General features: G+C 44.4%; 1 protein-coding gene across 4 annotated transcripts in view; it reads left to right on the forward strand.

The window, feature by feature from the left end:
• Positions 1 to 13,372, forward strand: part of Sybu (syntabulin) — a 60,622-nt gene that overhangs the window by 25,779 nt on the left and 21,471 nt on the right. The window contains exon 1 of one of the 4 annotated variants that reach the window (XM_010619531.3): positions 2,483 to 2,642. The exons of 2 other annotated variants lie outside the window; for them this stretch is intronic. In XM_010619531.3, the coding sequence (XP_010617833.1) occupies positions 2,615 to 2,642 (28 nt within the window). In that variant the 5' untranslated portion in view covers positions 2,483 to 2,614. Of the gene's footprint in view, positions 1 to 2,482; positions 2,643 to 7,388; positions 7,483 to 13,372 lie in introns of those variants that run through there. One more of the 4 variants, XM_010619532.2, reaches the window with a different exon arrangement.

Below are 13,372 nucleotides of genomic sequence, written 5' to 3' on the forward strand. Positions count from 1 at the left end.
TAGAAACAGGTGGGACCCGCTTTCTCCCAGTGCCTCGCTAATGTGGGAGGCAAATGGAAGATCGGCACACAGCCGCACAGTTCAGACAGTGACAGGTGAAACAAGGTGAGGACGGAGCGATGAGCGAGGATTGGGACCCTGTGCGAGGGGACATCTGAGCTGAGCTTCATGGTCACCCTTCCGGCCTGGGGAGGCTCGGGAGGACACAGGGGGTGGGAAACTGTGTGAGGAGGGGACGGGCAGAGGGCACTGGCAGGGAGGTGAAGAAGAGAAGACTGATGTTTGTGTTTGAGATCTCTGTGGGGCTTGCAGTATGACTGACAGCCAGACACATTCCGAAGGCGTGGCCTGGGGTGGAGGTGGAAGAAGTGGACTCGGGTGGAGGGACCGCGCTCCATGTTCCTCACAAGGTTAAATGTTTGCTTGCTAACTCTAGGGAGCCTGAGAGACATGAAGTAGTCCATCTTTAATGCTTTTTTACTTCATTATTTTCAACATATTTATACTCCATTACTAGCTTCTTATTTACATTTTATTGAAATGTTTTATTTAGTCTTTCTCACCTGAGGTACGTTTTAATTCACCTGAATTTCCCAAGCAAATCATCTTCACTTCTACACAGTTTGTTTGCAATGCAGCAATTCTGAATCCACATCTTGGACTCTCTCATTTCAAGTCTGTTTCAAGAACTCAAACAAGCACTGTTTCAAGCCTGCAGGTAGGGAATGGATTAAATTACTGTAACAAAAGGACCCCAAAATAGGGAGGTTAGAACTACACAGATGTTTATTCATCTCTGGCAAAGTAGCCATTAAGTGTTTGGGTGCTCTGGGCTGATAGGCAGCTTGTGCTATGGTCACACTTGTCTTCCCCTTTGGGGAGCAGACTGGGAAAAAGGGAGCAAGGGGCACTCAGTCAGTCATTTTAGGGTCAGGATGAAGCAGTGCCACATGTCCTTTCCAATTATATCCCAGGACATCTTAGTCAAATGGCACCTGTCATTACAGAAGGCGAGAATGGAGGTAGGCATTAGTGAATGCCAGCAGACTGTCCCAGTACCTCTGCATAGCAGAGGGACAGCTGGCTCTTCTGCTATACTTGTAGAGAAGTATCCTGTACTCCCCAAGGATATTCGGTCCCTGAGCTCAGAGAGTGAGCCAGGCAGACTGTGTTACTATTAAAGTGATGTTTACAAGGGCTCACACCTCGGCGACAATTGGAAAACATACTTTTGCATTTCTCTGTCTCTTTTTGTCTTAAACCATCTGAGTAGCTGACCTCTGAAGGCCACCAAAACTAGCACAGACCGAGGCCACCTGAGACTGATGTGTCTTTTTTTAAATAGCACTTCTTGTTCAAAGAAGGTTATTATGAGAGAGCCCTACAATAAGAGGCTTTGGAAAGACTGTAATAGAAGGGGACTTCTTTTCAGAGAGGTAATTGTGGAAGAAAAAAATGCTCATCTTCTAGTGAGACCAGGTGGTGATAGGGTGGATGGGATTCCCTGCAGGGCAGTAGGTGGGGAGGGGATTTAGTGAGAGAGAGCATTTATTTTATATGGTAAGGAAACATTTTCCTTTAATTATGATATGGAGGGAATAATAGCTTCTCATATTTGCTATGAGAGTCATAAAAGCTAGATATAGATATCAGAGCATTAACGTCATAAAGCTGCCCAAGACCAGAAGCTAAATACACACATCCTCTTTGCAAACATCGTAGTCAGCATTGGGCTAGAGACTGTATCTGTAGTGACAGCATTTGCCTGGCATAGAGCATGTGCTCGGTAATAATAATGTGTCGTTATTCTTATAAAATGAGAGATGAGGAAAGTTTACAAATGGCACAACTTGAAGGCTTTCCCTCAGCATGCCGTGTGTATGGCCCTAGTTTCCCACGGATGCCTCATTAGTAAGTATCATTCTGGGTTAGTGGAAGGTTTCCGTAAAAGCCGAAGAAGTGTGTTTACTTCAAGAAAACTCCCGTTTGGAAGAATATGCCTTCCCTTGTCCCAGAGAGCCCTAGATTCAGTCTTTTGCCCACAGAAGAACAGAACTCCCCTGTTCCCCTCTTCTAGGCAGTGTTGGGAAGTGCCTTGCATACTTAAATAGCTGAAATTCGTGAGGTACCCAGACATTTTTCTCAAAATGTCACATGCTTGCCATTACATTTAGGGATTTGTGGGGTGTTGATGTCATTTTTGAACTTGCTTATTGGGATATTATAATATATGTAGAAAAATCCTGAGTTTTGTCCCAGTCTTGTCAGAGGATTAGCCTTGCTGGTTGTATAGACGTTTACTTCTGTTTACAACTTGGTATTTCTTCCAATGCTTTGTGTCCATTCATGAGGGTGATGGATTCATTTCGAATGCTGCAGTCTCCAGGGAGAGGCCCTGTGCTCTTCCCTGATAGGCCAGCTCTCCCTCTGCCTCCTGTTGCTATGGTGCCCAGCAGAGTAACTTCCTTGCCCTGCACATGCAGCAGGCTCAGTCTCCATGGATACCCCACTGTGAGACTACTCCATGGAGAGATGAGCAGTAGCACACACTGTAAGTCTGCAAAAGACTTACCCAGCCTGTGGTGGGAGGCTGTGTGCAGAGGCACTGTTTGCCATGAAAGTCTACGGAGCTTACCTTCTAAGTAAGTAGTATTAGTCACAGTAAGTAAATAATTATATTGGATCACAGAGGCTGTGCTTGTGTGTGTGTGTGTGTGTGTGTGTGTGTGTGTGTGTGTGTGTCAGTTGTACTAGGTTAAAAATGTATTCAAAAGATACATTTTCAGCTCCGCCTTTTGGATATTCTGAATGCAGTTAAACTGTTTAAAATATGCATACATACTGTTTCTAATACTCCTGGTTGTTTGTGAATCTGTTTATGTAATTTGATGGAAGGATACAAAGATTGATTGTGGACAGTTGTGATTTTGAAGGCTCTTCTCATCCCAAGCGTCGAATCTCACATGTGTAAATACCAAGCCTGGCCTTAGCAGCGCTGAGCTAGGGGAATAGAGCGCGGCCACAATTAATGCTAATTGGCACTGCACACCGTTTGCAGTGGGCCTCTCTGTAGGCTGAGATGCGATGTATTTATCATCAAGAGAGAACCTGCTCATGTGATTAGGAAAAGGAGTGCCCGTGTGTGCTGGTTCACCGTGAAAATTATTCAGAGCACATCTTTTGGACTCGTTTTAATTTGTTTTTCTCATGTGGCATCCAGTAGAAATTCTAAAAGTCTTCATGTCCATGGAGTTGAGATGTGGAAACATTTTATTTGTATTAACTGATTTGACCTAATAGTTCCTCTTCACTCTACATCCCCAGAGCATAAGGGCCAGGGTCCCAGTGTTGGAAAACACGTGAGTTACCTTAAAGCTCATTTCATTTGCTGGGCAAATGATTCATGCCTGTGGCGTTAAAATTAGCAGAAATACAAGAAAGACTACACATTTGGTAACCCCAACTCAATCCAATTCAGAACCTTTGAATTGTATAAAATTGTAGTTTTTAGATTGCCCACAGTAGACAGCTGACATTTAGCAACTATAAACAACAACAACAAAAACCAAAACAAGGACTATAATGGTAAAGAGATTTGTGTTTCATCATATAAAAAAGTGAACACAGATCATTGTGATAGGTTAGACATTTCTCCTCTTTTCTGTACTCAACAATCCAAGCAAAGGAAAAACCAATGTCATCTTTTCCAGCAATAAGTCATGGCTTAATTTTAATTTCCCCCAATGCTAACAGCAGACTACCCTTGGAGAATGTGGATGTAGTGATGCCTACTCTGCCCCAATTTTATCAGAGGCCATGCTTTAATATTCTATCAATACGATTTCCATCAGTCGACAGAGCAATGGACAAAGAGAGGTGAGTGGTAAATCCTGTGGAGATCATGACTTTGGAGACCTGGAAACCATGTCAGTGACATTTTATCCAAGGTTTCCCCTCATCATTAATATAGGGCCTTATGTCCTCTCTCGGGGTATCTGATGAATTCTCTCTCCCACCTGTCTGTAAAAACAGGAATGTATGAGTTTTTGTCCAACCTCAGAATGTCCGTATCTCTGCCAAACTTGTTCCCTCATAAGACTGCTTTGATGTCCATGGCACCTGGCATTTGATAATGTTAGCTGTTTCATCTTTTGACTGTTATATGCATCATTGTCTTCATTTTTACAATGCACAGAGGATCAAGGGACCTTTTAGCAAATAGCTTGAGCAGTTCCTTAATTTGATGCTTTTTCAGCCTATCAAGTTTTCTTCTAAATTCTAAGAACCTATATGTGCTTGGCATTTTGAAGAGAACTATACGATTCAGTGTACATGAGAATGTTAAAATCACAAAACAAAATACTCAGTATGTTTCTTCCCTTTTCAAAAGTGTGGCTTTATAGTTTGCTGAAAGGCTAGACATATATACAAGAAAATGTTTGCCAACTGATTTAGTTACCACTAACACAGAGGATATGTAGGATATGACAGCGGCGATGTATGGTAAAAGAAAGTAGGCTGTAGCAAAATTCTAGTTAATATTTATGACTTGAATTAGAAATGTGATAATTAAACTGTAGGTTCAAATTTGTAAGTTCACTTTCTTTCCTGAAAGTATTTCTGTTCAGAATGCAGTCAGTGGCATATCGTGAAGGAAGAGTAATTTAATTAAGCTGAAAGTTGGGGAATGGTGGGAGAGGAGGAGGTGGGGAATGATGGATGAATCCTTGTAAAAAAAAAAAAAAGCTAGACCCCATGCTGGGATTTTCCCCTTTTGTACTAATCCTGTATGACATTTGAGCCAAAAAAACAAAAAAAAACATGTTTAAAAATGCCAAATGCCATATGTATAGAGCCTACTGGTGCCGATTTTAAAGCTCATGAAGGATTGACCTAGATTATATTTTGCAGCTTTATTTTAATGCCATCTTTTTTCTGGCATCCTCTCATCCTCCCATCTGTCTTAGAGAGAATATGCATGTGCAAGAATGTCCCAACTCACGTGAATGGGAAAGGGGGTGGCCATTTGTAGGATGTGGTCTCAAGGAAGGTGTCTGGGGGTTGGGAACTTAGAAGCAATGCAGGTCCACACATATCAAATGGATTTTGCTAAGCATAATTTCATAGGCAGTATCACTCAGGAGACTTAGTCAGAATAAATTTTCTTTTCTGACTCTTCAAGAGAAAAAATTAAATCCTTGACAACCTCTCCACTCACACTGTAAGCTTTCACCTGTATTCTATTAATCTGTGACTGAAACAACACCCTGCTTTCTTTTCTGTTGCTTTTGGTCTTGCAGGAGCACATGGTGTGGATGCATAATGTGTCAGGTATGTGTTAGGTGCTTGTTGCCACCCTCATGAGTTGTGGGTCATATCCTTTATTGACCTGTGGGGAGCTTCTTGAGGTCTCAGTTAACAGTTCTATTCACTGACTCTTTTTCCATCAAGTAGTTCCAGATGAAGGGATGTTCCCGTGCCTTACGTGGCAGTAACATTGTTCAGGGAAACTTGATCTTCCTGAGTCTTTGGCTTTTGTCCTCACCTCTGGGACTGGGATAGATGGCGCTTGCAGGCCCCTGCCAGGAAGATCTGATTTCTGTAGAGACTAGGAGCAGGCCTGACTGTTCTCAAGAGATGGAAGCTTCACCTGAACCTCATGCTGGGTTACTATCTGACATCCAATGCTCTCCTCAGAGCCAGGGGAAAAGAAGGGAAGGATCCACACCACACCATAGGCTTGGAAGTGCCAGCTCACATGGCGGGCAGCTGCAGGCCCAGAGAACCTGGTGGGAAAGAGCTTTGCCTGCTCAAAGCTGAGTCCGTCATTCTTGAGGTTTGCCTGGGATTCTCCACTTTAGCATTTCCACCCTGCCTTTTCTCATCTGTCTCAGCCACCGTTCAACATAACTGTAGCACTACTCCTCTGCCTTTTTCAACAAATATGTATTGACAAGCCAGGCGCTGGGGTGCGGCAATAAACCAGGGTCCCCTGTTCTTGTGGGGTATGTTTCTGGGGGAAGTGCAGGGCTTCCTGAGCACAGAGGAGGACCCTATAACCAAACAGTGGGGCCTGTGAAGTGTGACATGATCCGATCCTGACACCTACAAGTCATAAAACTGACTTTTTAGGTTTTTAAATGCAGGCACTCGAGGACTCGAACTTTAAATGCCATTGTTATTAACTAAAATACTATGTACACCCTTAGAGGTCTTTTGTGTTTGTTTGTTTGTTTGCAGTACTCCAGACTGAACCCAGGACTTTTCTGACTGAGCTGCATTCCCACCCCTTTTTACTTTTTACTCTAACATAAGGTCTCACTAAATCACAAAATTGCCCAGACTGGCCTCAAACTTGTGAGCCTCCTGCCCCAGTCCAGAGTGCTGGGATTTTAGACATGTATCCTTGTTCTTAGGCCTTAGAGATTTTTTTAAATTATATTATTATGGTCACTATGTTGTAGTTAATAGTTATTCTTAGACAACTGCTTATAAGGATGTGAACTTCTCTAAGATAAGAACCTTATTTTTCTTTTCTTCTCATTTTGTCCTTTTTTGTCCTCTCTTACTCTCAATCATTTTATTATCTTTTGTTTTAAATTTACTTCAGTTGTCACCTCCTTTCTTTTTAAATATTACATATGAGGCAGTGTATACAAAGAATGTGTATGTGTAAGCTATACTAGCCAGTGCTAGAAACCTTCCTCCCACTGTAAGGTCACAGCCACTGAAACTGCGCATATGATCTTCCCAGATCCTGTTCTCTACCTCCCTCCCAAGGTAACCACTATCTTCATATATGTCTTATCATTTCCATGCACTTTAAAATAATTTTACCATCTTACATATGTGGTCCTAAAAGTATGGTGGAACACAAGGGTAACATTTTAAAGCCCCAAAGCCATGTTTTCTTTGTTTTTTGTGTTTCTCTTAATAAGGATCTTGGGTAGGACTTAGTAGGAGATGTTTCTGAATGAATTGACATGACAGAGTCTAGAGGATGCTTTAGTGGTTCACTATGCCAAGGTGGTATTGTAACCCAACTTCAGTGGGATGGTTTCATTTTGAACCTTGTTCGTTTTGCCACATCTGCATGATTTAGAAGTTAGTCAGTACCATTCAGTTGTTTGGGGATATTTTCAAAATAGTATTTCCAGAGCCTACCTGTTTTCATTTGACTGTCGCCCCAGCACTCTGCATGGAACGGAGGAAGGTGGCCTTCATTTGTTTGTAATTTGCATTTCCACTACATTTTGGTTTTTCATAGAACATTGTGGGGTGGAGAGAAAGGAGTGGAGAAACTAGAGAACATTGAGTACACTCGAATTTGAAAGTTGGCTTGTGCCAGGGGGTGGGGCCGAGTAGCTGGGCAAACACAGGGCTGGCCTGGGAGAATGTGCTGTGCACCAGATGTCACTGAGGGCTGACATCCTGGGGAAGATTCCGTAAAGGAGCTGTGGGAGTTCAGAGCACAATCTAACCGTAAGTACACCTCTGTCTGTCCAAGTGCCGCGAACTGCATGAGGACAAACAGAAGACTGCTTTTGGGAAAGGGGGTTAGGTAGAGGAGAACTTTCAAAGGCATTTTCTTCAGTAGTGGAAAATGTTCCTAATTTTCAGGCAACGGACAATGGTGTCGGGTGGATGGCTGAACTTGTTCCCTGTCCCTGGAGGCGGGACATCTTATGTACCTTAGTCAGATCTGCTCGAGGCAGACCCTGGGCTCTGCAGGCCTTGACCAGGCATTTCTGGGCCGAGTGCACGACTCATGGCCCACTGGCACCTGCCCTGCTCGGATCCTGCCCTTTCATCTGGAGGCCTCTGTCGTGTGGCCAGGCCTCCCCCAGAACCACCGCCCTGCCTCCACTCTGCGCGTCTCTCCCTTTCTCATTCCCGCTCCCAGGACCCAGGTCCGAATGAAAACGAACCCCACTCGGCCTTCCATTTCCCATTTGCTTTTGTTACACTCTGTACTGATGCCGGAGATTGCCGGAATTTACTCAGCTGATTTGTTTTATTTTATTGACATTTGTGCTTGCAAAAGAATTGCATTAAAGATTACGCAGCAAAAATCTAGATCCTGGTGAACCTTTGTCCATTCAGGTTATTCAGGTTTTGGTTTTTTTATTTTGTTTTACAGATTCCTCAGACAATATGAGAGGCAGTTTTCCCTTTCATTTGACTGAGGCCATTCTTGTTTTGTTTGTTTTTCTGCTCATTTGTGTGGCGAGCACACGTATCTCCATCCGACTGTTCCTTTATGTGGGTAGCATTGCAGCCAAGTGTGTAGCCAGAGATAAAGATGGGTATTAATGTTTAACTTGCTGTATACTTCTCCTGTTTGAAATCCTTTTGTTCGCTTGCCTGGAATTTTACAGAATTTTAAGCCAACGCAATTAATTTTGTGAACCTACAAGGTAGGGACTCCACAGTCAGGTCTCTTGGCTTGTCCATGGGACTTGTCCCCTAATTCTGATGGTCACCTGATGGCCATCCCACCTGCAGTCTATCCTCCAGGTACTGCTGTCCTGATGTGTTCATAAAGCATCTCTCAGTTCATGTTGTGCCTGTCCAAAGCCCAGCCCAGCTCCCTCTGACCTTCAGGGTGGCCTGCTTCGCTCTTACCTATATCTTAGATTAGATTTCCTACATTTCACCCCTCACTACAGCTCACCTTTTTGGCTGCCTTTTCTCATCTGGTCACTGTACTCCATTCAGAAAAGGGTCTGAGCATATTCCTCACCTGCCCTGGGTTTTCCTTTTACCCAATTGTACTTGTTTGTTTCTTGGAGTTTTGGGGGTGTGTGTGTGTGTGTGTGTGTGTGCGCGCGCGCGCGCACTGAAGACTGATTCTGGGGCCTTTTCACTGAGCTATATCCCCAACCCTCTTTTTTTTTTTTTTTTAACTTTTGAGACAGGATCTTGCTAAGTCACTAAGTTGCCCAGGCTGGGCTCAAACTTATGATCCTCCCGTCTGTACTGTCTCATCCCCCCAGAGTGAGTGCATGGATTATGGGTGTGCACCATCGTGCCTGGCTTCCATATTGTAGTTTATGTCGTTCCTTTAGCCTGAGGTCTGCTCCCTTCCACACCTCTAACACTGGTTCCTTTTGGCCTGGTGCTCCAGGCCCAGCTCAAGTGGCATTTTGTCCACGCGATGTCTCGTCGCTCCTTTCCCCCATCCCAGCTGAGTGTGTCTTCTTTGTTCTGGTTCCCTCCCTTGCTGCACTCTACTCATTGTGTTCTCATGGCCCAGGTGTTTATGTTAGTTAGATTCCAATCACTGTGATAAAACACCTAATAAAATCACCTTAAAGGAGGAAAGACTTACTTTAGCTCAGGGTTTCAGAGGTTTCAGTTCATGGTGGTTTGGTTTCGTTGCTGTGGCCTCGTGGTGAGGCAGGAACTCATGGTGGGGAGCATGTGACAGAGAACGCTGCTCACCTCAGGAAAGCCAGGAAGCAGGAAGAGAAGGAAAAGGCATAGGGTGATGGGGTTCCCCCTGGATTCCATCTGAACCCCCGTCCTGTTGAACAGTGCCATCTACATTTGGGGTAGGTCTCCCCCATCAGTTCTCTGTTGCACATACCAGTCAGTCATCCTGGGAACATGAAGTGTGCTTCGTTAATTTCCTGGGTGTTTCTCCGTTCATTCGAGTTGACAGTCCAGATCAGCCATCACAACCATGGCGCTCAGCTGCTCCTCGGAGATCCTGAGCAGTGGAACTATTTCTCCATGTCCCTCCTGTGCAGTGCCCAGGTATGTGCCAGACTCTGCGCATACTTGAATCTTGTCATCTTGGTTTCCAGTGACTTGACCTTTGTGAATTCTGATCATGAGTCACCAAGCACAGAGGGCAGCCAGGAAAGCAGATTTTGAGTGAGCCTGCTGTTGACTAGCTCTATGACTTGGGCCAAGTTCATCACCCACCAGGACCTCAGTTCCCTCGTCTTTACCCTGTGTGTCTTTGGGAGGAAAGAAAAGAGGAAATAGTTGTAGAGTTCTTGACAGAGGAGGCCCTGAATGCACAGTAGTTAGTAGCACTATTATCTGACTCTGTCAGTACCTGGCTTCCGTGTTTTCATTTCTGCCATTAATTAAGCATGTTAAATGGGACGTGGGCAGAATGAGGTGACAGCATCCTCGAGTACTGAGCTGTCCTCCAGGGCACACGCATCGCCATCTTCCCAGGAAGATCTAAGTGTTTGTATTAAATGTCTCCTGGACTCCAGATAGTTGTGATGCATGTGTCAATCACAACTGTCAGAAAAGGATTACAGAATGTTTTTTATATCTGCCAGTGAACTCCTGCTCACTCTTGGCCTTATTTAGGGACTTTTAATAATTTTTATTGATGATCAACACCAAATTCAACAGTTTGTGATTTTCAGGATTTAGTTTTCTCTCTGTTAGTAACCTACATGTTTTTAATCCATTTCTGACCTGCTTCTTTTTCTTTGAGATTTCTCAAAAGTTGGTACTACTGGTTCCACAGTCGTATCTGTAAGACAGCCTTGCTTCCCTCACTCACCAATATTCTTTGAAGTCTGCTGTATTCCAGGTATCGTGTTGGCTCTAGGAATGTAGAGGGAGAAAGACAGAGGTCTTCTCGGTCTGCCTGGTTTCTCATGCTAGTAACCTGGGCTGAAAACAAAAGATTTAAGAGATTCGGGCATGTGAGGTAGGGTTGGGAATAGAGGGAATACTTCTAATTTACTGTAAATAACATCATTCTGTCAATGCAGCCTAAGAGGAAAGTAAGAGACCCCTTCCAGGATACATTACTGAATGCCCTCAGGGAGGAATCTTTAATACCTTGAAAGCTTTCAAGGCAGCAGCACCTACTGCATACTACGCCCTGCATTAGTTACTGGAATGCAATGAAGAGAAAGTCCTTCTGGGAAATGCGCTGCAGAAAATGGAGAGTTACAGTGCAGTGTGATGAGTGCTTGTACAATTCCGGGTGAGTTAATGCGTGAAGGAGGGGCACCTGATCCCCTTCCCGCAGGAAGTGAAGGTCAAGGCTAGCCTGAAAATTGTGATGTGGAAAAGAGGTCAGAGTGGGACAGGCCCAGAGGGAAAGACAGCAATCCTGGGAGAGAGCAGCAGATTGTCGTACCACCCTCAGGAAATGGTTCTGCTGCCAGGGGTGTGGCAGGGCAGGCTGAAGAGACCATAAAGGATTGTGCTAAGGAGCATAGACTTTGTCATAAGGACTCAGGTGCCATTGGAGGGCTTCAAAGAGGGAATTGCCTAAAGAGATTTACACTCCCAGAAGATAAAGTGCCCAGGGCCCCACCCAGCAGCTGGGTTCCTGGTGAGGCTGTTTGGGGAATTGTGGGTGGGAGATTCTGAGCAGCTCAGGTTTAGCCCTGGGGATGCCAAGGAACAAGCACACAAAAGACAGGGTGAAGCGGCCAAGGACAATTTTTAATGACAGACGGAAAACCAGAGCTCTTTATTGTGATGGTTCTCCAAGTTTCCTGTAACCAAAGGTTGTCTGGGCAGTTTGCCTGCCTCAAATTGTGAGAAATTTTCATTCAGCAGATCTGGAGAATGAGGTAGGGGTCTGCATTTTTAGTAAATAGCATAGTTGCTACTGATGTTCATGTTCCTTAGACCACACCGGCAAAGACTCCTATTTGATGGTCTGATATGGCAATGTTAAGTATATTTCTGTTGAGTTATTTACCATTTTGCCTGCGAATGGAGATTCAGTCCCGCTGCCTTTGTTGGAAGTAGAGGGATGGCTCAGCTCCAACAAGAGCAGTCTCCCTGCTAGTGTGGTCTGCACTCACTGATTGCTATGCAGTCGGGAACAAAGAGCAGACTGGTGATAATCTTACTGGGACCCCTGCCGCAGATTGCTTAGAATGAACCTCAAAAGTTTCCACATGGCCGTTGCAGAAGCCAGCAAGCAAACACAAGAGGGAGACAGAATTTTCCCAGCTATGGATGTGCTGTGCAGATGCAGTTTTTAGCACTGAAGGCCTGTTTTGAGGCCTTCATTACTGTGCTTGTTTCCCATCCAAGTTTCACCATTTTTGAGTTGTGTGACCTTGAGCGAACCACCAGCCCTCTCCTTTCTTATCTATAAAATGGGAATAATAATTGTGCCTGTCTCACAGTTTGATGTGAAGATGAAATGGGAATCTGAGTATTTTGTATGGTGCATTTTTCTAACGATGTATCAGTGACTTTCATCAGTCAGTTTTCCAGTGTTAGCACAAAATACCTGACACTCAATGAATAAAAGGCGGAGGGGAGGATAATAGAGAAGGAGAGGAAGAGAGGATTATGTTGGCTCATGGTTTCAGAGCGCTCACTCCATAGTTGGCTGCCCTAAGGCAGAAGCTCCATGAGGCAAGGGCATGGCCAAAGAAAGCTACTTAACTCGTGGCACCTGGGAAAGAGGGCGTGTGGGAAAAGCCAAAGCCAGAGAAGAAGGGGCCGGCAACAAGAACACACTCTTCCATGTCCTCAGTGACTTCCCTCTTCCAACCAATTCCCACCTCTTACCAACATTTTCAGGTGTGGATGTCTTCCAGGATTAATCCACTGTACCTCATGACTCAGCCACCTTCTGAAAGTCCCACCTCTGAACACACGAGCTCTTTGAGTCAAACCATGGCACTTACCTTAGAATTTAGTTATTTAATGAACGTTGTGTTTTCTTAAGACATTTTAATTTTTCTTTACGTATATAGAGCCAGTATGGAGGAATTCTCAAAGAAACTTCAGCAGCATGCCTACCAAACACATGGATAAATGGTGCAAGAAAAGGATGGATGCTAATTGTGTGCTCACAGTGAAACATCATGACACTTAACCCTTACAACAACTCTTTTTTCTGCCCAGTGATGTTAGGCAGTTGCCTGAGGTCATTCAACAAAATAGTAGATATTTATATTCTGGACATGCTGGTGCTAGAACCTGTTCTTAACCACCACTCTGAAGTATGTTTGCCAATTATAGGAAGCGTAGTTAGAACTACTCAGTATTATGCCAAGTAAGTTAAGCGTTTGACTCATTTTGGATGTGAAATGTGTAAAAGTGATTCCCAAAATGGATACTACAGCCTGCATCTATATTTTAAACAACTGTCAAGCCTTCTGCTCCCACAGTCAGAGGCGGCCCCTGAGAAAGCTGCGATGTGAGGGATCTGGAGGACGGGCGTACTTTAGCACAGTGGTTCTCAAGCTTGAGTGTTCCCATAACTGCAGGGCTTTTTAAAGCACAAAGTACTGCCCCCCCCCGTGAGTTACTTACCTCACAGAAAGACCCTCGGTGAGTGACATGTTCCCAGGGGATGCTGATGGGTCTGACGTGGCAAATGCTTCCGTGGCGGTCAGCGTGCAGAAATCTTTGCTTT

Source organism: Fukomys damarensis, unplaced genomic scaffold, assembly GCF_012274545.1.
Source record: "Fukomys damarensis isolate Sample0158 unplaced genomic scaffold, DMR_v1.0_HiC HiC_scaffold_5, whole genome shotgun sequence".
Lineage (NCBI taxonomy): Eukaryota > Metazoa > Chordata > Mammalia > Rodentia > Bathyergidae > Fukomys > Fukomys damarensis.